This window comes from Salmo salar, chromosome ssa03 (assembly GCF_905237065.1).
Source record: "Salmo salar chromosome ssa03, Ssal_v3.1, whole genome shotgun sequence".
In the NCBI taxonomy this organism is placed as follows: Eukaryota; Metazoa; Chordata; class Actinopteri; order Salmoniformes; family Salmonidae; genus Salmo; species Salmo salar.
In genome coordinates, this window is record NC_059444.1 from 62,820,168 (window position 1) to 62,845,174 (window position 25,007).

A 25,007-nucleotide genomic window follows, 5' to 3' on the forward strand; every position below is an offset into this window, starting at 1 on the left:
AAACAAGAATTTCATCCTCAGAAAATAACCCCAAACAAAGCCAATTTTTTTTGTTGAACCCATTTCCCAACACATCTATGACATCAGAGGCTGGCTCTACTTTGTGGGCATGTATTTCCATGGAAGCTGAAATGTACTTGTTTCAAGGAACAACGCAATAAGGAAGTAGGTCTACCACTTTTTTAAATCAGAAATTCAACCTCAATGTTTGCATGAGGCTTGTACTGTTAACACTATTTAGCCTATCAAACATCATATGCAATGAAACTGTCTGACTATTTTACTATTTTGGGAAGCCATTAGAAGAGAAGTCACTTTTAGAGGCTGGAGATTAGTTTGACGACCTTGATGTGGAATCTAGATGTTATTGCTCAGTATTTCAACTGAAGTACACATCCTTATTTGTTTACATCCCAGATGAACAACATGCTTCAGACAGATGAGGCAAAGACAAGACATGTTATATCTCTTCAACAATTAACTGTAGCAGTTTCCCACACACAAATGTTTATTTACAGAAGCTGTACATCCAAAATGTGGAACATTTCTGGACATGAGGCTACAGCATTTTCATGGCAGAATGGTATTCAAACTGTTTGTATAATATAGAAAAAAAACATATGAGCTCAAGTCCCCAAAATAAAATAAATTGTAAAGTGAAGTGCAAAAGTGTCTACCGTATAATCACACACAATGATAAGAGCTGTCATTGTCTATTTGCATGGCTTGGACTGAACAGAAAGCAGTAAGAAAGGGACTTCCAGGTATCGGACATTGTCCTCCCTGTGAGTTGGGTATGACATTTAGAGGCATGTTCCCCATGGAGCTTTGAGGGATCTCAGTCTCCAAACACTTGTTCAGCAGTTTGTCTGAAACCCACTGATCTGGGCTATTTTGTCCCAGGCTCTGTAAAGTCTGATAATCGCCATCACTCGGGGGGAGGCAGCATCCAGGGTCAGGCAGGCTGTGGTAACATGGATTCACATCGTAAATCAGTGGCTCGCTACTGTCCACATCCTGGAAACCCTTAAGTGGCAGTGGCATATCCATGAAGGCATCAGTTCCTCTCTCATTGTCCTTACTGACCGCCTTACTGAAGCTCTGATATCCAGGAACGACACTGATAACATTGTGAGGTTCGGACACATTGCTGTCATTAGAGCCGTACATCAGACTGGTGTCCTCTGCTGACGTGGTAGTCTCTGAATCATCACTGGCGCCATCACACGGGTGATATGAAAAGTCAGTTTGCAAGAGGGGTGCACAGTTAGTGGACAAGTTAAGGTCTTGTTGACCAGTACCAAGAAATAGCTGTGGATGGCCATTTTTCAACACTTCAGCCTCCCCAGAATGGTAGGAGGAGTTACAAAAGAGCAGAGGCTGCGTAGGAAATGAGGATGTCTTGCTTGTTGTTAACTCTTGAATGGGCACTGAGGGGGAGTAGGTAATATTGTTGTAACAAGACGACCCACAAGAGCCTCCAGACTCACTCATGAAATGAAGAGGATTGTAGTCAGATGAACACACACCAATGTCTCTATTTGACTCAGGGCAGATCATTTGTGTACCATCATCTGTCTTAGGAGGGGCTAAAAGCAATGACTGAGGATTCCCGTCCAAAGGAACAAGGCTGGGAAAGACTTTGGTCAGGGCCTCTTGAAGATGGCTAATGATTTGCACATTACTAGGCTCCAGGCTCATGGAATATTTGTGGGCATAACTCAAGGAAGATGAGTCAAGCTCTGAGGCACTACCTCTTCCACTGCTCCCATCTACTATCGAGGGGTTTGTCCTGTAGAGAAAAGACAAGCGGGCAACTTACAGTGATTTAAAGCTTATTTTCATTGCAAGGACCTGTCTGCCCACACGAATAGGACTGAACCCAAAGACACCTTTTCATTTTGCTATGTTTATAGTGCATCTATACGCTCACCATGATTTTCCTTCAGTGTCCATTTTTGAAGAATCAACATGGATGGAGGATAAACGTATTTTGGGAGGAGACAATACCTGTGGTGGAGAACAAACATCACTAAATGCAAATACACAAATAGAAGGAATTACAGTATGAAAGTAATGAAGGTTTACAGTTTATTTAAACATAGAATATTTACGCTATAAGGCCTGAGGAGGTGTGGTAAATAGCCAATATACCACGGCTAAGGGCTGTTCTTCTGCACAACTCAGAATGCCTGGACAAAGCCCTTAGCTGTGGTATATTGGACATATAGCACAAACCACAGAGGTGCCTTATTGCTATTCTAAACTAGTTACGAATGTAACTATTCTAAAATATATCTTTTTTTTTTATTGTCATACCCATGGTATACGGTCTGATATACCACAGCTTTCAGACAATCAGCATACAGGGCTCAAACCACCCAGTTTATAATTGGAGATAGAGCCTCACCTTAGGTACTCCTGGAACCATATACAAAAGGTCTTGGTTTGAACATTTAGGAATATTATCCCACAACTTGGCTTTGAGTCTGCAGAGGGGGGAAATAGGAGGATTGAAAGCCTATAGGGCCAATATGAAGCTGTATGATAACAAATGTTTGTGGAAACAGACATACTGTCACCTACAGACATGTCAGGACAATTTACCTAACACTGCACCAAAACAAAGCACTTGTGATGATGATAACAGCAATGCAACTGAAAGCAATGACAATCTGGAGTATTTTCCGAGATGATGCAGCTGTGGAGCAGAGAAGAATATACAATGAGCTACAAGGTGAAAGTGAAATTAAGGTTTGAAAACCCATGGATGATAAATCTCATTTAATCACTTACGGTTGGTGAATTCCAACTCTTCACTCCAGTCACTGAAACGACCGCTCATGTCAGTATAGGTTCTGACCTTCAGAGCATAAATGGTGTTTGGCTCCAAGTCTCTGCCAAGTAATTCATGGGAAGTTGTTGAGTCATTTTTGGACACCTGTAGGAAGAAAGGAAAGGGCTAGAAGGAATTTTGTCTTTGTGATGTGACAGCAACCGGGGGAATGCTGTAGATCACCCTCCTTTACCTCATCTGTTTCTCCTTTCTTTCTGTAGCTCAATTCGGCAATCAAGTCCTTAGAAAACGGTACATCATCAGGGTAGTTTGTCTTCCATTTGACCAGGAAATTCCCATTTTTTGTTGGTTTCACCATTTGGACGGTGGGGGTTTTGGGTTTTACTGTATAGGGCAATGATAGGGATGGTTTGACATATCAATCAATTAAAGAATGGTTTCATTTCATGCAATATTCTTTATAACAGTAATTCATTTTCAAATAGCAATCTGCATATGTAGATGCAACTCACTGCTGCATTTGATACAGAGGACTTTGGAATTTAGGCGCTTCCCAGAATTCCAAAGAGTTGCATTAAACTCCTCCCTAATAGTAAAGACCATTGGATCAATAGAGCATCCACATTTGGAAACATCATTGGACCTCTCCTTTTCCTTGAAAGTACAACCATTCTGGGCTCTGGGAAATAAGTTGAATAATAATGCAGTTTTGAAATGAAATATGACTTCTTGGTGAGATTAACATCGACAATAGAAAAACTTAAACAATCATAAACTTACATATTTTCTTTGCCCATAAATTTCAATGTCATGTTGTATTCAGCACACTTAGACTTGTCAGTTGTAAAATGACAAACCATACTTTTTTCATTGTCGTTGAAGCATTGAAGATTTCCGTCACTCATTGCTACAAGTAATTAACAAACAAAAAGCTTGTCAAATGTTAATCATGATCAGGCAAAAATACTGTGGTTAAATCTACTTACATGTTTATAGGCTATATACAAAAGACTGCTTACCATCATCAGCTATCAAAGTCCCAAAGGTTGTGAGTATAATAATCAATAGAAACATTGTTGCTGAATACTTTAGAGTAAACCACACAGTATAATTCAATCTGAAATCAGAAAGAGAAAATGTTTCATGTTAGTGTTTCAATTCCTACACATTAAAATAGGCTACATGTAGGCTAAATGTGAAGAAGTGATTATTAATACAGTAATACGTTTTTTGTGGGTCTGCAGTTGTTGTTTTTGTTAATAGACCTAACTTTCCCACTAGTTTCCCTTGATTACATAGAGATATAGCAAATCGAAAGTCACTCACCCACACAATGATATATTATAATTTTGAGGAAGTACTCATTCCTTTAAAAGAACAAACAAAAAACCAATGCATCTATAATACAGTATATAGTCTTCATACGATCTACAGTGGTAACAATCATTTGTTACTTTACACAAATAGAAAGAGCTGCTGTTTTGACAACGACGAATTGCTTACTGGAAATTACAGATCCAATAGGACACACCTTTCATGGGAAGTTCGCCCCCCTTCCTTGTATGGCCACATCGCACGCACGTACGCTTTGTTTTTGTTTTATGGTTGATTACCAACTTCGAATTCTATCGCCAACATTTAAATAAAATTGCAATCTTTTTGCAACTTAATCTATTACCGGGAAGTCTGGTTTCAGATAAAGACATGGAACACCGAGCCACATAGTTTACAATCTAAACCATACCTAATGTACAATGTTTGCCTTTTTGCTTGAGACGCTTTTGGTCTACCAGTCCGCTTGGGGGCGGTAGCACCTTGGCTTCAAGATGGTTTTCCAGAAACACCGTAAACGTAACTACAGAGGAAGAGGTAGGCCCGTGCAAGTCTCACGTACAACCCGCGTAAACAAAGCAAGCTAGGAAATTTTTGACAGAAGTAAAAGGAACCAGCATTAACAAAACAGAGCAACTTTTTCTGTTCCCAAAACAAAAATCTGTTACGAACACAGTACATTAAGATTTATAGACTTGGCGCGTTGCCAAAGTAAAATATAAATGTGTTGTTTAGGAGTGCAAGGTCAAATTGAGTTTGTGCACAAAGACACTTCCAAGAGGATGCATTCCCTAACAGAAATATGCAAATACATGCTACAACGCGCTAATAGGATCTCACTAGCTTGTACTTGGCTTTGCACACCTCCTTGCTTGTACTGCCCGCTATTCTTAATTTCCTTCCACTGTAAACGACACAGATGAAGTATCTTGTGTTAGCTATACATATATTTGATAGCAGCCTACACAAGAAATAACTAATATTGATAACCATCTAGATGTCACCTTGATACATACATAGTCTACTACTCAATAGGAAGGGCATGAACGGCAACAACACCGGGACACAGTGCCCTTCGCTCCTGCTTGACAAGCACTACTGTCCGGCAACGGCATGGGAAGTGCCTACCTAGTAGCCAATATCAGGGTGATAGTCACAGTAAGCACACACATACAACCCATGAAGCAACAGTACACCCATCATCCATCATTTTTATAAAAAATAAACTGTCTTCAGTTTTTTACCTGAATGTAAAATTATTTGCTTAAAACAGTGAAATCCGACTCAAGACTCATCCTCTGGCTTCAAAACAAAAGTCCAAACTCTCACAGTACTGTAGCTCAAATGTACGGTAGCGGCGTGATAAGAAACGAAAAATAAATAAACAACACTGCCCAATTTAAACCATCTGACAGAGTTTCTAAACCATACTCTTCTGTCTTTGGTGTAACGTATAGCAGAGTGCTTTTGACACACCCACTCCTTTCCTTTCGACACACCCACACGCCCATACTCCGGTCACCATATTGGGTTCCAGCTACCTCCTCGCAACGTTGGATGTGTTTGTGAGTATCGGTGTGTGCGTGAGTGTGAGAGAGAGATCTATATACACAAAAACTGAGTGTACAAAACATCAGGAACACCTGCGCTTTCCATGACAGACTGACCAGGTGAATCCAGGTGAAAGCTATGATCCCCTTGTTAAATCCACTTCAATCAGTGTAGATGAAGGGGAGGATTTTTAAGCCTTGAGACAATTGAGATATGGATTGTGTATGTGTGCCATTCAGAGGGTGAATGGGTAAGACAAAAGATAAGGTGTTCCTAATATTTTGTACAGTCAGTGTGAGTACAGGAGTCTGTGTGTGTATGAGGTGTTTGTGTGTGAGTTGCGTTGTCTATTACTACCGGAGAGCTACACACGCACCCTGAGGGAGCTAGCTAACATTACTGTTTGACAGCTAGAGATAACTATACTGAACAAAAATATAAATGCAACACACAACAATTTCAAAGATTTTACTGAATTACAGTTCATATAAGGAAATCAGTTAATTTAAATATATTCATTAGGCCCTAATCTAATGGATTTCACATGACTGGGAATAGACGTGCATCTGTTGGCGCGTGGATCAGAAAACCGGTCAGTATCTGGTGTGACCACCATTTGCCTCATGCAGCGTGACACATCTTCTTCGCATAGAGTTGATCAGGCTGTTGATTGTGGTGTGTGAAATGTTGTCCCACTCTTCAATGGCTGTGCGAAGTTGTTGGTTATTGGCGGGAACTGGAACACACCGTTGTAGATGTCGATCCAGAGCATCCCAAACGTGCTCAACAGGTGACATGTCTGGTGAGTATGCAGGCCATGGATGAACTGGGACATTTCCAGCTTCCAGGAACTGTGTACAAATCCTTGCAACATGGGGCCGTGCGTTATCATGCTGAAACATGAGGCAATGGATGAATGGCACGACAATGGGCCTCAGGATCTCATCACTGTATCTCTGTGCATTCAAATTGCCATGGATAAAAATGCAATTGTGTTTCTCGTTAGTAGCTTATGCCTGCACATACCATAATCCACCATGGAGCACTGTTCACAACGTTGACAGCTCGCCCACACAATGCTGTACGCGTGGTCTGCAGTTGTCAGGCCGGTTGGCCGTAATGCCAAATTCTCTAAAACGACGTTGGAAGTTGCTTATGGTACAGAAATTAACATTACGTTCTCTGGCAAAAGCTCAGGTGGACATTCCGGCAGTCAGGATGCCAATTGCACGCTCCCTCAGAACTTGAGACATCTGTGGCATTGTGTTGTGACAAAACTACATATTTTAGAGTGGTCTTTTATTGTCCCCAGCACAAGGTGCACCTGTGTAATGATCATGCTGTTTAATCCTCTTCTTGATATGTCACACTTGTCAGTTGGATTGTCTTGGGAAAGGAGAAATGCTCACTAACAGGGATGTAAACAAGTTTCGGGACAACATTTGAGAGATAAGTTTTGTGCGTATGGAACATTTCTGGGATCTTTTATTTCAGCTCATGAAACATGGGACCAACACTTTGCATGTTGCGTTTATATTTTTGTTCAGTGTAGCTGACCACTTTCATCTGTGAGCTAACGTCAGCCTATAATGCAAAGAGGCAAATTGGCTTGTCGATGTGTGTGCCCAAGCACTAGCAATTATTGGTCAACCACATCGTGTGGGGTCCAATGGAATCTCACACCCTCAAATGCTGCTTATTCAAAATTGTTGTTTAATGTTTTCTAGGGCTTTCCTTGCACCATGGCTCGACCACTGGGAGAAAGCCATAAAAGGTTCCTGCAAACCATGATGGTCAATGGGATCATTGATGGTGCCAAGGCAAGGGCTCTCCACCGGCATTGCTGTGAGACACACGGTGGTAAGAACAGCATAGCTGTATACTATTTTGCCCCTGGTTCTCTACTGTTTATTTTTTGTCAGCAAAGTGTCTCTATGATAAACCCTTAAACTCAAAGGTCCAGTTTTCTAGACACAATAGAGATTCTCTATTGAAAGTGCCTTTAAGTCCAGGAATAGGCTTAATCTAGGTCTGAGAAACTGGGCAAAAATGTTTTTGTTGAGGGCCACTCACATGTACACCTTTTTATACAGCACACTATGCTCATGATAAACTCGATGAATTCATCGAGGTTATCAATGCCCAGCTGCAGCCCATGTTCATGCAGATCAGAAAAGGGATGTCTGAGGAGGATGGTCTACAGTACCATGCTTTGGTCAGTGACACTAATCAAATTCATTCACAAAGCTCTTTTACTACTACTACCATCATGAACTGCTCTTATTTTTCCTGTTGACATCTTCTCCTGTCCAGGTGAACATGGCTGAAACTGATGTGACCAGGATGTCAACTGATTATGCAGACAACGAGTTGGAATTATTCCGAAAAACAGTGAGTATGCTGTTTTTAGTAAATGGTAAATGACTGTCAAGACTTAAGATTTAAATAACATTTGAATATCTCTGTAACAACTGGCATGTTCTTATTTTTGTATTTGTTTTTTAGATGGACCTAATTGTGGACTCTGACAATGGAACCGCCTCTTCCACGGACATTCTTAACTGTGCCGACAGCCTCCAGACAAAGAAGCTAAAGAAAAGAGAAACGGAACATGTACTGAACAGGCTTGTTCAGGATAAGTGGCTGAATGAGGTGCTGTCTCTGAAGACACATTCTAGGCATGCAGTTATTGCTTCTTGTGTGCACTCACTTTCTTGTGCCACTGATTGACTTGCAATCTGTGTTTGTCTTTTCTTCAGAAAAATGGTGACTACTCTCTCTCCACTCGATGTATAATGGAGATGGAGCCATATATTCGGATGTTGTATCAAGACCAGGTCAAGGTCTGCCACATCTGTCACAATGTGGCTTTGCAGGTAAAGTGATACAACTTCAATTTAAATTACAGTAAATAAGTTGCATCTAATGTATTCCTCCTGCTAGCTAAATTGGACCCCATGTCAAATCCAAATTGGTGTAACATCTGCTTTTTGTCAGATTCCCAAACTCACTTTTCTCAGTCCTCTGCTCTCTGTTCAAACCTGCTAGAAGGTAGACATGAATGTTTAATGTTGCATGTCCGTTTTGTTGGATATGCTTCTCATGAACGGTAACGCAATATGTTGACTGAATTTAAAATGGGATTGACACCACTGATATAGCCTGGCTTTCTAGGCAATGCATTTAGTTTCATGCTTCATTTTTGTAATAATCTGGTCTTTTTACCTCTCAGTGCCAGATGTGTGAAAATCCTACATGTGGCATCAAAATCCACACCCCTTGTGTCGCCAGATACTTCAAAGGAAGGACTGATCCACGATGCCCTGCCTGTGAGGACTTCTGGCCACATGAGGTCCCAGGTAATAATGTTACGCTGATCAAAGAATTGCAACACAAGTGGTACCATGATAGTCTATACAATCTATCATAGTTTGTACAATGGTCTGTGTATACATATCACTTTCATCTGTTTCGACTCAGACGAAGAAAAAACGAATATTTACTTATCTAGTCATTCATATCATTTCATTTTCCCTTCTCTTCCCTATAGATGTGTATAGACCTCCGTCCTCTCAGAGCGAGACTCAGTCAGCAGCCAAAGAGAACACGGCCCCCACCCCCACTCCTCGGTCTACAGCTCAGGCCCGGAGGACCAAGAGGTCATAACCTCACGGATGCATGTATAGCTGTCAGAACTTTCAGTACAATGTTTTGCCTTCATTCAAATGTAGAGAACTCAATTTCAGTTTCAATGTTGATAAAACATTTTTATAATTATATATCAAATATTAGATGTTCTCCTGAAAGAATCTAACTTTCATTGAAGCGTCAATGGTCTCCCGTGAACTCCTCTTAACTTGATTATCTTAATTTTATTAAGTTACTTTCTATGGGAGCAATTCTGGGAAGTGTGGCAACTACTTCAATCATTCTTTCAGGCAGTTTAAATGGGAAGCTGTGTGTACATAATTTGTGCCTGTGGTTCATTAGGTTGTTAAATTAGAATAGTACTGCCTCATTTGAATAAATTATGGACATTACCTCATCTTTGAGTATCTGCAGGAATAACTTTGGGAACAATTAAATATGCTAATTTGAAAAAGCATACCCTATCAAATTAAATGGGTAACAACTCCATATTTTATATGCAGTAGGAAATGAGCATACACTAACTGCTCCTTCATTTAATTTAGTAATGAGTGGAAGCAAGCGCCAATCATGCAGGTAGCTTGGCATTCAATGTGTGCCATAATCACATTCAAGTGTTGATAGATTGAACACAACTGGCTTTCCTTTGTCATGGATATGAGGTGGGATACTTTTAATTATGTAAAATAGCCATAGTGATAGGCTATTTTCCTCTACTCAAGTTAATTGAGTTGAGCAGATTTCCCATAATTCTTCAATATGAATCGCCGTTGTAAGTTGAACTATGTAAATTGAGACTCGTTTCCAACCTTATTCCTTTTTGAATTACCATTGACACTTAACCATGAATTTGTTCATAGAATCAGATGTTTTTAAAGCCATTTGGTGGGCGAGGCTCAGAGGGCTGAAGCAATGAAAGGACAGACATGTTAATGATTGTTTAAGAAAATAACAAACAGACCTAAGTCACAAGATACGTGAGCACAGGACTTGCATTTTACAAGACCACTGCAATAACCAAAATTCTGACTAAAAACAACCTGAATCTGGATCACTCATCATGGGTCATGACCACCAGAAGCTCACAGAGAAGCTGAGCTCCAAAGAACGCACGTAATGCCAGTGTTTGACTGGGATGAACAAGACCTCCCCAGGCTGCAACACACACTCTAGGTCGGGAGCCTTCACAAACTCTGGGAATCGCACCACGTCTGGACTCTCCACCTCCACCTGCATTAAAGAAAGCTTTCTGTTTAAATGGCAAACACTTTACTAATTTCTCCCATTCAAAGTATGCAGCACTAACAGTTTAGGTAGATCATTTATATGCTAGATTGTTTTTAAGATCATAGACCTGGTGCATGAAGAGATTTAAAATTGAATTTTAACCTGACTAGTGTTGTGTAGGAGCTGCAATTGGTGAGGGTAGAGTTTCTCGGTGTCCTCAGGGGAATACAGACGAATGTACTTTCTTCCAACCACCTGTTACACAATAGGGGACCATGCAGTCACCAAATTGTGATTGCTAAAATACAGTATCACACATATCTCTGGCAGGGTCCAAATTGCTGTGAGTCTGATCCTACTCACTGGATGTGTTAGACTCACCTGAGCCAGGAAGTTCTGTTGAGGATCTTGATGAAGGGGGGACACTGTACCTCCTGGCCCAAACCAAGCATTGATCGTGATGTCATCTTCCTCTCCCTCACCAAGACAACAGTAGTCAGGGATACGGATGTCGTCTTTCAGCTCGGGGACCTTGGAGAAGAGTACATTGAACAAAATACTGTTTTTGTAACTGAAAAACTTGTAGGCTTTAAATGTAATTTGTACAATACAAAAATGGAGGCAAGGATTATAGAAGCCTGTATCCTACATTTCCAGTAAAATGTACATTTGTTGTATTTTAGTCCTATAGTGAACAAAAATAATCGCAACATGCAACAATTTTACTAAGTTACAGATCATATAAGGAAATCAGTCAAATGAAAAATTCATTAGGCCCTAATCTATGGATTTCACATGACTGGCAGGGGCGCAGCCATGGGTAGACCTGGGAGGGCATAGGCCCACCCACTGGGGAGCAAGGCCCAGCTAACCAGAATGAGTTTTTCCCACTAAAAGGCTTTATTACAGACAGAAATACTCCTCAGTTTCATCAGCTGTCCTGGTGGCCGGTATCACAACGCCTAAAACGACGTTGGAGGCAGCTAATGGTACAGAAAGTAACATTCAATTCTCTGGCAACAGCTCTGGTGGACATACCTGCATTCAGCATGCCAATTGCACATTCCCTCAAAACTTGAGACATCTGTGGCATTGTGTTGTGTGACAAAACTGCACATGTTAGAGTGACCCTTTGTCCCCAGGACAAGGTGCACCTGTGTAATGATCATGCTTCTTGATATGCCACATCTGTCAGGTGGATGGATTATCTTGGCAAAGTAGAAATGCTCACTAAGAGGGATGTAAACAAATTGCTGCACAACATTTGAGAGAAATATGTTCTTTGTGCATGTGAAACATTTCTGGGATCTTTTATTTCAGCTCATGAAACCATAGCTTTACATGTTGTGTTTATATTTTTGTTTAGTATATATCAACACTGACATCCTCACCCAAATTTGTTATGTAAAAAACAGGACAGGGCAATGACCAACCTGATCAAATAGCTGGTGCTGAGCAAGATATCCCAAACTTGATGCGTCCTAATGTGAGAGAGAGCGGGAATAGGCATTGAGTGAAAAGCGTCTATCATTGGCTTATTTTTGGGGTAATATTTTTCACGAGGAAGTACTTACTTTCACAACAATATAGCGATCGATGAATTCATTGACCGTAAGGAGTGTCTGTGACCATTCCTCATCGGTATATCTTGAGCCCACTTCAACAGGTACAGTCCGACAACCAGCAACAGTTTGCAGGTATTCTATGCTTTGCAAAGGGAGAAAACCAAATCAACACAGGTGTCTGGGGGACTATGAGAAGGTAAGGGCAACGGACTAGAGAAGGACACAAAATAAAGAAAAAGGTACCTCCAAGGGTGATTTTTGAAGGCTGGCCAGTGATCTATGATACCCTCTAATATGACTGGCTTTTGTGGATCCAAGTAATCTTTCTTGAAGCTCTCCAATGATGGACAGTGTATCCTTGGTACTGCCAGAGCCTGCTTGACCACAGGCACTGACACACAGTCAACCTTCATTTTCTGTTGAGAAGAAAAGAGAATTTAACATAGCATAAACTAACACACAATTTGACTTGAAGAATATGCAAAGCAAAATAAAATAGCCTACTAGCCTTTAAGAAAATTATGAGAAAGAACAAATGGGATATGACACAGGCTCACATTGACTGGTTAGAAAGCAACAGGCCACAACATACACAGTATAAGATTTGAAATCCACCTTAGCACTAACTCCTTCACTAAGATTCTCCTCATTGGAGTGCCTCTTCCTGATTTCATTTTGCAGGATCTTTACAAAGGTTTGTAAAATATTGTCCATGATGGCTGCCCCCATGAGCAGGCCCAAGTCACATGTCCGTATGGCCTCCTGCACTGTAGCTGGTGAGGCATCATCACGGCATAGGGCAGCTACTTTGAACAGGCAGCCATATGAATACAAACACCTCCACTCCTTGTCCACATCACGCCACGTTCCTGTGTTGAGCTTCTCCCAGGAAAAGTCCAAGATGATCTGAGCGTTTTGCCTCCATCGACCGCTCCCGGTGTACAGCTGCTGCCTGCAACGTTTCAGCACATCTACCACACTGGGCTCAACCTTTTCACTGAAGTCAAGTAGAAATTCTGCCTCCGTCACAGGCAAAGCAGCAGAGATAGCTGACCACAGTTCTGCCATAGATAGACTAGTGCTGTGAAATAGAGAGAACTGTTAGACCCAATCAAAAGGTACAGTGCACAATCAATCTGGTCTGAAAACCACTAATGTTATAACCATACACTTAGCTAGCTGGGGGCTGCCTACTTTCAAAACCTTTGCTACCTGTTAACTCCAATGAATACACAAGACTTCTATTAAAACCTCAATTTTCCATATCATTCCTCTCGTGTGACATGATGTCACTGAGTTCAATTCGAAGAGACAGATATTTTCACGGAGCGAGACCCCTGAACCTCGAGTCCGGTAAGAGCAAGAAAAAAAGACTCCAATCCCCAAATATTGTTTGAGTGGATCAGATATCTAATGAAATACTGTATGGCTCTTCCACAAGCAAACTAATCATCACTGGGCACATGTTCTCTTTAATACCCCGACAATGAGATTATAACATGTGGACAAATAAATAGTAAACAGTCGGATAATGCCCAAAACACTTTTATTTACCGTTATTGACATATGTAGACGCTGGTGTTGCAATAAAAGAGCTCAGTGTAGAAAACGAATTCGTTATTTATGTTGATTGTCGAGGTGATGATAGGGTTCGATCATGCAAACAGTAATATCACATTATTTTGCACGAAGCACATTTTTCGTAAAAAACAACAACGTTATTAAGCGAAATACATCTATCCTGCCAACTCCCCTGGCTCCAGTCTGAAGAGTGGACAGTTTGATCTAGCCTCCAGCTGTCCTGACTTCTAGCTCCAGTAGCGGCTAGTGACATAGTAGCCATGCAGCCGACAAATGGCGCTTCCATAGAACATTTGTGGGCAGAACTGAAAAAGCGTGTGTGAGCAAGGAGGCCTACAAACCTGACTCAGTTACACCAGCTCTGTCAGGAGGAATGTGCCAAAAACTTATTGTGGGAAGCTTGTGGAAGGCTACTCGAAACGTTTGACCCAAGGCAATGCTACCAAATACTAATTGAGTGTATGTAAACTTCTGACCCACTGGGAATGCGATGAAGGAATTAAAATCTGAAATAAATAATTCTCTCTATTATTCTGACATTTCACATTCTTAAAATAAAGTGGTGATCCTAACTGACGTAAGATAGGGAATTTTTACTAGGATAAAATGTCAGGAATTGTGAAAAACTGAGTTTAAACGTATTTGGCTAAGGTGTATGTAAACTTCTGTTCTTCAACTGTAGGTTGAAATCATATTCTTATTCTGAAGCGAAAGATACCTGACAATGACCTGTGGAGAAGGAAATGAAGGACTGTGGCATGTCATGGAAATCCATCCCCAAAAAAGGCAGATAGGCTCTTGTGAAAGCCTTATATTCTACATAGGAACGAAAATGATTACGTTTTTAAAAAGTAAGTAGGGTCGTTCCACAAAAAGAGTGCCTTTTGTGGCCCTTGGATATTTTAAGTAGAAATCGTGCACCAATATATAATTTTAAAAGCATGTTATATTACATTTTTTATATGAATAAAAGCTTGCTAAAGTGCCAAAATGCAGCATTCTGACACATCCCTCCTTCAACCCATTACTTCTAGGAAGGTTTTAACGCGCTTAATCACAAACTTTCTCCAAATTTCACCATCATTGTAAAGCCCTAGTTATTTGGTTGCTTTTTTGACAAAGTCATTTCTGAAGACGAGGAGCATCCGTGCATGGTATTTCATTTGGGATTTTAAATTGAATTAGTTTAACATTATTTTACATGCCATTTAATTCCATGCTATAGTAATATAATTGTATATTAATAATCCTTAATTTCAAGTGTCATAGTTTGCAAATAAAAGCATGGCTGACAGTGAAAAATGGAAGGTTTTCCCTTTACAAAAACTGAACTTCATGAAAGAAATGTCCTGTTGGTGACATCTTGTCACAGTACACCCACACTGTGTAAACCCAGTCAACCCGTGGCTCTCTTACCCAGTCACATCTGCTCACGACCTCCCAGAGCTCTAGCCTCACAAGATCAATCTATCAATGTCGCATCGATTTTATTTGGACTGTTGCAGCCAGGCTTGATTTGGCTGGATAGCCTGCACAAACTGTAGCATGCTCAGTGGACTGAAGCAAATTGAAAATAGTTTAACACCCTAAACACTTTTGTTAGATAATTGATTATACATTGTCTGGTTATACCAGACTGTTTAGGAAATGAATAGCACAACATTGCATGGGTGACTGGTTTAGGGGAAACGCCAGTCATGGCATTGCCCAAGTTCACAGGAGGCTGCTGAAGGGAGGACTGCTCATAATAATGGCTGGAATGGAGTGAATGAAATGGCATCAAACACATGGAAACCATGTATTTGATACCATTACCACGGCCCTGTCCTCCCCAATTAAGGTGCCACCAACCTCCTGTGCCCAGGTTATATGACCTGCTACTAAAATAGAACCATTGTCAGTGTTTATTTAATACATGCTTTACTGTACTGCACCCGGAAATTACAATACAATTTCCAAAAGTGAAATGAATAGAACTTTGTGTTGTTCATGTCTTCATTGTTTGTGATGGCTAATGATCTGCAGATTAGATAAATGTTGATGTCATACTCTATTCACAAGGGAAGTGTGAGACAAATACACAATACTGTTTTGATCTAATGATGTGCATAAATGCTTCAAGTACAAAGTACATGATAAGACAGCACAGAAAAATATGACGCAGATTAGATCAATTCCTCTCTACCCCACTGCTATTATTTTCCAATTAACATCAGAGACTGAGTCAACAGACCCATGCTTAAAGATGTCCTCCAGCCAATTTAGAACTTTTTCTGTTGAAAAGCGATATAGTATACAGTAAAGTACACACACTAAAGGGTAAAAACAATGAGAAAAACTATGTTTTATTTAGACAAACTTCAGGGAGTAGGGCATTCAAAGAGTTGGTTTGATGGTCAGATGTGATGCTGTCGGCCTCACACCTTCCTTAAGGACCAGTAGGGAAGCAATATAGAACAAAAGAGGAAGGACCCCCCCCCCCCCCGCTGTGTTATGTCATACTTGGACAACCTTTTGTTAAGTAAATCAGGTTTTAAATTAGGTGAAAATTAGAATGGAGGACGACTTTAAGCACAGTGTATTTCCTCAGAATATGCTATTTCATCAAACTCCCTCGATCAATGCCCATAAAGTCTAATTTAAGGGGTATGGAGCAGCACAAAATTCAACATATATTGACAACACAATAGGGAGGATAGCCTCAGCTTGGCTCATCCATTTACAGCCTTCAATAAACTAGAACGTTTGTTTAGTCCTTAATTTAGTGGTAATTCCTCCCTTGGCGATTAGTCTGACTATTAGATGGAAATGGGCCAGCTGCCTGAGACTGGCGATGGGAATGCAGTTAGATGATCTGTGAAGGATTGTGTGTGTGTGAGGAGGCCAGGAGGATAGTTTCATAGCTCTATTGAATAGACATGCTAAATGAGAGTGGGGTCTCATTATGGTGGAAAGGGCACCAGATGACAAGAAAATCAAACAATCTAATATTAGTAGAGTAAAAGCTCTAATGTAGTGATGCACATTGTAGAAAAGAAGTGTGTCAGAGAGCCTCCCCTCCCCTCCCCCTGTATCCTCAAGCTGAACTTCAACACACCTGCTGAGACGACCTTGATCTATATATGTGCCAAAGTTCTGTCGTTTCAAAAGCACAGAGATTGAGTCAATCATAATGATAAACATGTTAACAATATTGAAAGGACAAGACACTCCATCAAGGATTTTGGACACACTGACAAACAGAACATACAGCTCTATCCTGGCAACTCTATGGGGCCTGTAGCTGTAGGCTCTATCCTGGCAACTCTATGGGGCCTGTAGCTGTAAGCTCTATCCTGGCAACTCTATGGGGCCTGTAGCTGTAAGCTCTATCCCGGCAACTCTATGGGGCCTGTAGCTGTAAGCTCTATCCTGGCAACTCTATGGGGCCTGTAGCTGTAAGCTCTATCCCGGCAACTCTATGGGGCCTGTAGCTGTAGGCTCTATCCTGGCAACTCTATGGGGCCTGTAGCTGTAAGCTCTATCCCGGCAACTCTATGGGGCCTGTAGCTGTAGGCTCTTTCCCGTTAACTCTCTGGGGCCTGTAGCTGTAAGCTCTATCCTGGCAACTCAATGGGGCCTGTAGCTGTAGGCTCTATCCTGGCAACTCTATGGGGCCTGTAGCTGTAGGCAGAATCCTTGTGGAGATACAGAAAACTTTCAACCTGTGTGTTAAAAGTCCTTCTACATGGTGCTGTGTGTCTTTGAAAGAGAAAGCTTGAAGCCTGAAGGGTGTGTTTTGCACAGCGTGATTTCATCCACAGAATCATCTCATTGGTTTGACATGCTGGATGAAAGTCTCACCCATGGGAATTGACGGTGAAGTCATTAGTATGTGAAATGCTGAACAATTTTTTTTCACTTCCCTTAATCACTGAAGATAAACACATCAATACCTATTTGGATGCAATAGCAATGCATATTTTTGCATCAATTTTCTTCAGACATGATTTCTTTCATGCTCTGATTATTATAATATATATAAAATAATTCATGGTAGAGAACAACACAAGGTATTATACCAAATGGGGATCATCCCAGCAGGTGCTCCAATATTAAATATACACTATATATACAAAAGTAAGTGGACACCCCTTCAAATCAGTGAATTTGGCTTTTTCAGCCACACCCGTTACAGACAGGTTTATAAAATTGAGCACACAGTCATGCAATCTCCATAGACAAACATTGGCAGTAGAATGGTCTTATTGAAGAGCTCACTGACTTTCAATGTGGCACCGTCATAGGATGCCACCTTTCCAACAAGTTAGTTTGTCAAATTTCTGCCCTGCTAGAGTTGCCCTGGTCAACTGTAAGTGCTGTTATTGTGAAGTGGAAACGTCTAGGAGAAACAACTGCTAAGCTGTGAAGTGGTAGGACACACAAGCTCACAGAACGTGACCGCCGAGTGCTGAAGCACGTAGTCCATAAAAATCATCTGTCCTTGCTTGCAACACTCACTACCGAGTTCCAAACTCTGGTAGCAACATCAGCACAAGAACTGAGATTCGGGAGCTTTATGAAATGGGTTTCCATGGCCGAGCAGCTGCACACAAGCCTAAGATCACCATATGCAATGCCAAGTGTCGGCTGGAGTGGTGTAAAGCTCGCTGCCATTGGACTCTGGAGCAGTGGAAACAAGTTCTCTGGAGTGATTAATAACGTGTCACCATATGACAGTCTGACGGACGAATCAGGATTTGGCGGATGCCGGGAGAACAGTAACTGCCCGAATGCATAGTCTAAAGTTTGGTGGAGGAGGAATAATGGTTTGGGGCTGTTTTTCATGTTTCTGGCTAGACCCTTTACTTGAAGAGTAATCTTAACGCTACATCATAGAATGACATTCTAGACAATTCTGTGCCTCCAATTTTGTGGCAGCAGTTTGGGGAAGGCACTTTCCGATTTCAGCATGACAATGCCCCGGTGCACAAAGCGAAGTCCGTACAGAAATGGTTTGTTGAGATCGGTGTGGAAGAACTTGACTGGCCTGCACAGAGCCCTGACCTCAACCGCAATGAACACCTTTGGGATGAATTGGAATGCTGACTGTGAGCCAGGCCTAATTGCGCCCAACCTCACTCTTGTGGCTGAATGGAAGCAAGTCCCAGCAGCAATGTCCCAACATCTAGTGGAAAGCCTTCCCAGAAGAGTGGAGGCTGTTATAGCAGCAAAGGAAGGACCAACTCCATTTTAATGCCCATGATTTTGGAATGAAATGTTCGACGAGTAGGTGTCCACATACTTTTGGTCACGTAGTCTATATTTTACCTCTTTGTGCATATGCCTAATCCAATCCAAAATTCTCTACATGCCTCTGGAGTCTGCTATTATCTTATGCATGCCATTAATTCCTAACACATTTGTAAATTGAGTTGTACCCATTTTTTTGTTGTCGGAATAATGATTTGTAAATTGTAACTAGATCAAATGCCATAGTAATTACACAGTATTATAAACAGTTATCAATATGGGTACGGAAGATCAAATCAAGAAGGAGCACATGACCTGCATGCATGGTAAAGAACATTGAGTCTGTCTTGTCAGATGCTGAGCTTTGGACAAAAGTTTCCATGGTTATGATGTCTGAAATGGAGCTTGTTAATGATTTACATAAAAGGGAAATGCCGGGGTTATGTTCATTATCTCTGATCGCAAGCAAAGCAAACATTTTACAAATGGGAGAGCTAAATGAGAATTCTTAGGGCAGATGAACCGTATTGTTTGATAATGTTAGTTTGTGCCAAATAAAATAGACACATCCCTGAATAGTTCCCCGATAATGCATTTTGATCAATTCAAATGTCATAAAATAGCAACCATCTCTATTCATTACATCTGCAGTTCCTAATCAGCCTCTCTCACTGTCACGTCCTGACCCTAGTAAGATGTCATTTTCTATAGTAGATTAGGTCAGGGCGTGACAGGGGGGTGTTTTGGGTTGTTCTATGTGTTCTATTTCTATGATACGTTCTAGTTTTTCTATTTCTATGTTGGGATTGTTTGGGTTGATCGTCAATTGGAGGCAGCTGATTCTCGTTGCCTCTGATTGGAGATCATATTTAAGTAAGGGTTTTGCTTCCTGGGTTTTTGTGGGTAGTTGTTTTCTGTTTAGTGTATGTTCACCTGACAGAACTGTTGTTGGTCATTTTGTTAAAGTATATTCATTAAAAGTAAATATGAGCACTATACACGCTGCGCCTTGGTCCCCTTTATACGACCTGCGTTACACTCACTTTCTCTTTGTATCCCATTCATCAGTGCTTTGGACAGCTCAAGGACACTTCCTTGTGGAGAACTCCGATGCTTCCACCATCAATAGGAACACAGGGATGTTTTGGGCCCTTTTACAGTGCAGGTATATTAATAGTATATATTAATGGTAGGCTACATAATAATGCCAGTCCTGTCCATTATTTGGTGACCTTGAGCAGAAGGTGTAATTGTAACACATTGCCAAAAAAACTATCTTTACATTTATTTTGATTGGAATGGAAGGATAATAATATCAGGTATGTGCATGTGAAGATCATCCAATGGGAAAATATGGAGAAAATAGAGCTAACATTAATGAGAACTCGCAATTGCATCTTTGTTTTCATTAAGGATATGACTCATACGTCCTTCCAATATTGTTGCCCTACTTAGTAATGATGTGTGTTCTCTGTTTGACACTGTTTCCTTTGTTCTTGATGTCCCTCTCAGATAGGAGCAGAAAGACTATCTTTATAGGTCTGCTGGTTACCTCAGTGCTGGGAACACTCAGCTTCCTGGCTCTGAGAAAGACTCTTCCAACAGAGGAGGAGATGCTCAACGAGGAGGAAGGCCAGCCTTTGCTCTCATCTCGCATGATGTTAGTTTCCTAATTAATTGACAGTACTCTCTCACTGTACCCTTATTCCAATGGGACTCTATGGCACTGTGTTGGTGTCTCTGTTTTAAATGGTGGTTATTCATTCTGCTATGAATTTGAATATCACAGTATTGAAAATAAATATTGTTTGTCTTGCTAATTTGATCATTTTCCATCTTAATGTTTGGCAGGTATAAGCAAAGAGCAAACTCTGCAGTACAAGATGCAAAGTCAGAATTCAGTAAGTTAATGTCGCTTCACAGGCACATTTGTTATTATACAATCAATCATTGATCTATTCCTTTGGGTTAAAGGACACCTCTGTTACCTTGTTTATGTTGTTTCACTGTTTACTATCCTGTTAGTCATCCAAAGCAATTCCTTGTGTGTTTCCTTCTCTTCAGAGACGATCCTGCAACTGCTCAAAACCAAAACCATATTGCTCCTGAGCTGTTGCATGGCATACAGTGGTAAGTAGATTGTACTGCACAACCAAAAGTCCAGACACTTCCCTCAGAGGAATAGTGTTTTTAGCAGTGTGTTGTCATCGTAGGACTGGAGCTATCTTTCTACAGTGGTGTGTATGGGACATGTATCGGGGCAACAACAGAGTTTGGAGCGGCAGCTAAAGGCTTGATTGGGATCTCTGGAATCGTGGTGGGGATTGGAGAGATAGTTGGTAGGTTTGTGTTGCCCAGTGTAACTTTTACCCATCACTCTTATGTTGGTGTTACAATCTAACAAGGAACTAGTTTGACAGTAATCTGATGTGATTTGTCAGGTGGAGGCGTCTTTGGACTAGTATGTAAGAATAACCGCTTCAGACGGACATCTGTGGTCTTCCTGGGGATGGTCGTCCATTTTGTCGCCTTCTACTTGATCTACCTCAACATCCCAGATGATGCCCCTGTGGTTTTAAAAACTAGCACACTGAACAAGCCATATCTGACACCAAGGTATTGTTTTAATATAAAACAAAACAATAAAAGCAGGGCTGTATATTGTTTTTATATTAATCGGAAATCATGTCAGTTGAAAACGACCTGTTGTAACCCTTTCACAGTTGAGCGTCTCATATCTGTTTCCTAGTATCTCCATCGCATTGCTGTGTAGTTTCCTGCTTGGACTCGGTGACAGCTGTTTCAACACTCAACTGTACAGCATCTTGGGGCGTGTTTATGCTGAGCAAAGCGCGCCTGCTTTTGCCATCTTCAAATTCATCCAGGTAACCCCCGAGAGAGCTTGATACAGCTGATTGTTTACTAAAACATATGTACCAGCTACTGATACTGTGGTGCGCTGAGTGTAGTTCATTGCAGTATAGTTGATTAATAACTTATGGCTGTTGTTTAGGTATGCGTAGGCCGATGTACACTACCGTTCAAAAGTTTTAGAACACCTACTCATTCAAGTTTTTATTTTATTTTGACTATTTTCTACATTGTAGAATAATAGTGAAGGCATCACAACTATGAAATAACACGTATGGAATCATGTAAACTCAGCAAAAAAAGAAACGTCCCGTTTTCAGGACCCTATCTTTCAAAGACAATTTGTAAAAACGCAAATAACTTCAGATCTTCATTGTAAAGGGTTTAAACACTGTTTCCCATGCTTGTTCAATGAACCATAAACAATTAATGAACATGCACCTGTGGAGCGGTCGTTAAGACACTAACAGCTTGCAGACGGTAGGCAATTAAGGTCACAGTTATGAAAACTTAGGACACTAAAGAGACCTTTCTACTGACTCTGAAAAACATCAAAAGAAAGATGCCCATGGTCCCTGCTCAGCTGCGTGAATGTGCTTTAGGCATGCTGCAAGGAGGCATGAGGACTGCAGATGTGGCCTGGGAAATAAATTGCAATGTCCGTACTGTGAGATGCCTAAGACAGCACTACAGGGAGACAGGACGGACAGCTGATCATCCTTGCAGTGGCAGACCACGTGTAACAATACCTGCACAGGATCGGTACATCCGAACATCACACCTGCGGGACAGCCACAGGATGACAACAACAACTGCTCGAGTTACACCAGGAATGCATAATCCCTCCATCAGTGCTCAGACGGTCCGCAATAGGCTGAGAGGCCGGACTGAGGGCTTGTAGGCCTGTTGTAAGGCAGGTCCTCACCAGACATCACCGGCAACAACGTCACCTATGGGCACAAACCCACCGTCGCTGGACCAGACAAGAGTGGCAAAAAGTGCTCTTCACTGACGAGTCGCGGTTTTGTCTCACCAGGGGTGATGGTTGGATTCGCGTTTATCGTCGAAGGAATGAGTGTTACACCGAGGCCTGTACTCTGGAGTGGGATCGATTTGGAGATGGAGGGTCCGTCATGGTCTGGGGCGGTGTGTCACAGCATCATCGGACTGAGCTTGTTGTCATTGCAGGCAATCTCAACGCTGTGCATTACAGGGAAGACATCCTCCTCCCTCATGTGGTACCCTTCCTGCAGGCTCATCCTGACATGACCCTCCAGCATGACAATGCCACCAGCCATACTGCTCGTTCTGTGCGTGATTTCCTGCAAGACAGGAATGTCAGTTTCTGCCATGGCCAGCGAAGAGCCCGGATCTCAATCCCATTGAGCACGTCTGGGACCTGTTGGATCGGAGGGTGAGGGCTAGGGCCATTCCTCCCAGAAATGTCCGGGAACTTGCAGGTGCCTTGGTGGAAGAGTGGGGTAACATCTCACAGCAATAACTGGCAAATCTGGTGCAGTCCATGAGGAGGAGATGCACTGCCGTACTTAATGCAGCTGGTGGCCACATCAGATACTGACTGTTACTTTTGATTTTGATCCCACCTTTGTTCAACATCAACAATTCGGAGGAGACTGTGAATCAGGCCTTCATGGTCGAATTGCTGCGAAGAAACCACTACTAAAGGACACCAATAATAAGAAGAGACTTGCTTGGGCCAAGAAACATGAGCAATGGACATTAGACAAGTGAGAATTTGTCCTTTGGTCTGGTCCAAATTTGAGATTTTTGGTTCCAACAGCCGTGTCTTTGTGAGACGCGGTGTGGGTGAACAGATCTCCGCATATGTATTTCCCATCGTAAAGCATGGAGGTGGAGGTGTTATGGTGTGGGGGTGCTTTGCTGGTTACACTGTCTGTGATTTATTTAGAATTCAAGGCACACTTAAGCAGCATGGCTACCACAGCATTCTGCAGCGGTACACCATCCCATCTGGTTTGCGCCTAGTCCAACTATCATTGGTTTTCCAACAGGACAATGACCCAACACACCTTCAGGCTGTGTAAGTGCTACTCTACCAAGAAGGTGCTATATCAGATGACCTGGCCTGCACAATCCCCCAACCTCAACCCAATTGAGATGGTTTGGGATGAGTCAACCCGCAGATTGAAGGAAAAGCAGCCAACAAGTGCTGAGCGTATGTGGGAACTCCTTCAAGACTGTTGGTTGAGAGAATGCCAAGAGTGTGCCAAGCTGTCACCAAGGAAAAGGGTGGGTATTTGAAGAATCTCAAATATTAAATATATTTTGATTTGTTTAATACATTTTTGGTTACTACAAGATTCCATATGTGTTATTTCATAGTTTTGATGTCTTCACTATTATTCTACAATGTAGAAAATAGTAAAAATAAAGAAAAACCCTTGAATGAGTAGGTGTTCTAAAACTTTTGACCGGTAGTGTATCCCTTGTGTGGTTATACTGTAAGAATAACTAGAGTGAAGGACGATTGAAGGACTTCTTGTGTTGGTGTATTTAGCCACACAAACATGCATTATTGTTATTATATAGCTGTATGTACCAATTATTTTATTACATTAGTATTCTGTAAGAACTCACAATCTAAGACACAATTCATACATTACTGTGACAGAGTAGTAACACAAAGTCAACTCTTTGTTTTACTTTCAACATGTTTTTGTTTTCTTCTTTCCTTTGCCATTCCATTTTTGCAGCAGTTGCCTTCTTCTACAGTGGCTACTTGCTGTTCACAACTGGCAACTGCTCATTATGGTCATCCTGGGTTTCATTGGGTTATTATTTAAGATGGTCTCATTGTTGCAAATTCTGTGGTAGTGTTATAATACATCATACATTTCATAACTTGATGGAATTGTTTTGCATACTAAACAGAAGAAATATTAATATTGATGCTTATATAATCTTACAGTTTCAGAAAATGTTATTAGTGACAAAAACACGCTAGCTACAGTATGTACGGGAAACGATATTGATGTATACCGGCAAATGTAATGCTGTGTTGAAATGTGTATAGGTAGACAAAATTGTTCAAGTTTTGTCTATGACTATTCTCAACATCTATCATGCCAAAGCTTACAAGAGCTATCCAGTGATTAAAAAAAATAAAAAAATATTGCCTTGTAATAATACAATTACTGTACAACTTATTTTCAGTGCCCATA

General features: G+C 41.2%; 4 protein-coding genes across 9 annotated transcripts; 2 read left to right on the forward strand and 2 right to left on the reverse strand.

Annotated features, from left to right (window-relative positions):
* Positions 1-465: 465 nt before the first annotated feature.
* On the reverse strand, positions 466-5,651 carry LOC106601108 (uncharacterized). 6 transcript variants are annotated; one of them, XM_014193035.2, is made up of 11 exons: positions 5,374-5,573; positions 4,124-4,164; positions 3,817-3,914; positions 3,578-3,704; positions 3,310-3,476; positions 3,030-3,181; positions 2,797-2,941; positions 2,608-2,701; positions 2,411-2,489; positions 1,934-2,010; positions 466-1,792 (listed from the first exon to the last, which is right to left on the reverse strand). In XM_014193035.2, the coding sequence occupies exons 3-11, from the start codon at positions 3,869-3,871 to the stop codon at positions 685-687; spliced, it is 2,004 nt and encodes a 667-aa protein (XP_014048510.2). In that variant the 5' UTR covers positions 3,872-3,914; positions 4,124-4,164; positions 5,374-5,573; the 3' UTR covers positions 466-684. The 6 variants fall into 6 exon arrangements, with proteins under 6 accessions (XP_014048510.2, XP_045571019.1, XP_014048511.2 ...); XM_045715063.1 differs by lacking the exon at positions 4,124-4,164 and having other exon boundaries at positions 3,310-3,383; positions 5,374-5,651; XM_014193036.2 differs by lacking the exon at positions 4,124-4,164 and having other exon boundaries at positions 5,374-5,651.
* LOC106601110 (non-structural maintenance of chromosomes element 1 homolog) lies at positions 5,601-9,725 on the forward strand. The gene is made up of 8 exons (XM_014193040.2): positions 5,601-5,694; positions 7,408-7,540; positions 7,774-7,895; positions 7,994-8,071; positions 8,186-8,332; positions 8,440-8,556; positions 8,913-9,039; positions 9,231-9,725. The coding sequence occupies exons 2-8, from the start codon at positions 7,423-7,425 to the stop codon at positions 9,344-9,346; spliced, it is 825 nt and encodes a 274-aa protein (XP_014048515.1). The 5' UTR covers positions 5,601-5,694; positions 7,408-7,422; the 3' UTR covers positions 9,347-9,725.
* Positions 9,726-10,177: 452 nt separating this feature from the next.
* On the reverse strand, positions 10,178-13,909 carry LOC106601109 (lysine (K)-specific demethylase 8). Its single transcript, XM_014193039.2, has 8 exons — positions 13,675-13,909; positions 12,736-13,201; positions 12,364-12,536; positions 12,130-12,262; positions 11,989-12,036; positions 10,937-11,086; positions 10,718-10,810; positions 10,178-10,558 (listed from the first exon to the last, which is right to left on the reverse strand). Exons 2-8 carry the CDS (start codon positions 13,186-13,188, stop codon positions 10,394-10,396), a joined length of 1,215 nt encoding a protein of 404 aa, XP_014048514.2. The 5' UTR covers positions 13,189-13,201; positions 13,675-13,909; the 3' UTR covers positions 10,178-10,393.
* A 6,304-nt stretch (positions 13,910-20,213) lies between these two features.
* Positions 20,214-24,805, forward strand: LOC123741688 (UNC93-like protein MFSD11). Its single transcript, XM_045715065.1, has 8 exons — positions 20,214-20,252; positions 20,446-20,593; positions 20,785-20,834; positions 20,998-21,063; positions 21,147-21,272; positions 21,375-21,549; positions 21,683-21,818; positions 24,527-24,805. Exons 2-8 carry the CDS (start codon positions 20,547-20,549, stop codon positions 24,788-24,790), a joined length of 864 nt encoding a protein of 287 aa, XP_045571021.1. The 5' UTR covers positions 20,214-20,252; positions 20,446-20,546; the 3' UTR covers positions 24,791-24,805.
* Positions 24,806-25,007: the final 202 nt, after the last annotated feature.

Excerpts from the sequence above, each read along its gene's own strand:
- LOC106601108 (XM_014193036.2), bottom strand. The coding sequence starts at position 3,871 with ATGTTTCTATTGATTATTATACTCACAACCTTTGGGACTTTGATAGCT. Across the intron at positions 2,011-2,410 it reads TGGTTCCAGGAGTACCTAAG|GTATTGTCTCCTCCCAAAAT; the intron begins GTGAGGCTCTAT and ends TCTCCACCACAG. Across the intron at positions 1,793-1,933 it reads GACACTGAAGGAAAATCATG|GACAAACCCCTCGATAGTAG; the intron begins GTGAGCGTATAG and ends TTTTCTCTACAG.
- LOC106601109 (XM_014193039.2), bottom strand. The coding sequence starts at position 13,188 with ATGGCAGAACTGTGGTCAGCTATCTCTGCTGCTTTGCCTGTGACGGAG. Across the intron at positions 12,037-12,129 it reads ATCGCTATATTGTTGTGAAA|GACGCATCAAGTTTGGGATA; the intron begins GTAAGTACTTCC and ends CTCTCACATTAG. Across the intron at positions 11,087-11,988 it reads AGCACCAGCTATTTGATCAG|GTCCCCGAGCTGAAAGACGA; the intron begins GTTGGTCATTGC and ends CTCTTCTCCAAG.
- LOC123741688 (XM_045715065.1), top strand. The coding sequence starts at position 20,547 with ATGCTCAACGAGGAGGAAGGCCAGCCTTTGCTCTCATCTCGCATGAT. Across the intron at positions 21,273-21,374 it reads GGGGATTGGAGAGATAGTTG|GTGGAGGCGTCTTTGGACTA; the intron begins GTAGGTTTGTGT and ends GTGATTTGTCAG. Across the intron at positions 21,819-24,526 it reads CCATCTTCAAATTCATCCAG|TCCATTTTTGCAGCAGTTGC; the intron begins GTAACCCCCGAG and ends TTCCTTTGCCAT.
- LOC106601110 (XM_014193040.2), top strand. The coding sequence starts at position 7,423 with ATGGCTCGACCACTGGGAGAAAGCCATAAAAGGTTCCTGCAAACCATG. Across the intron at positions 7,896-7,993 it reads GTCTACAGTACCATGCTTTG|GTGAACATGGCTGAAACTGA; the intron begins GTCAGTGACACT and ends TCTCCTGTCCAG. Across the intron at positions 9,040-9,230 it reads CTGGCCACATGAGGTCCCAG|ATGTGTATAGACCTCCGTCC; the intron begins GTAATAATGTTA and ends TCTTCCCTATAG.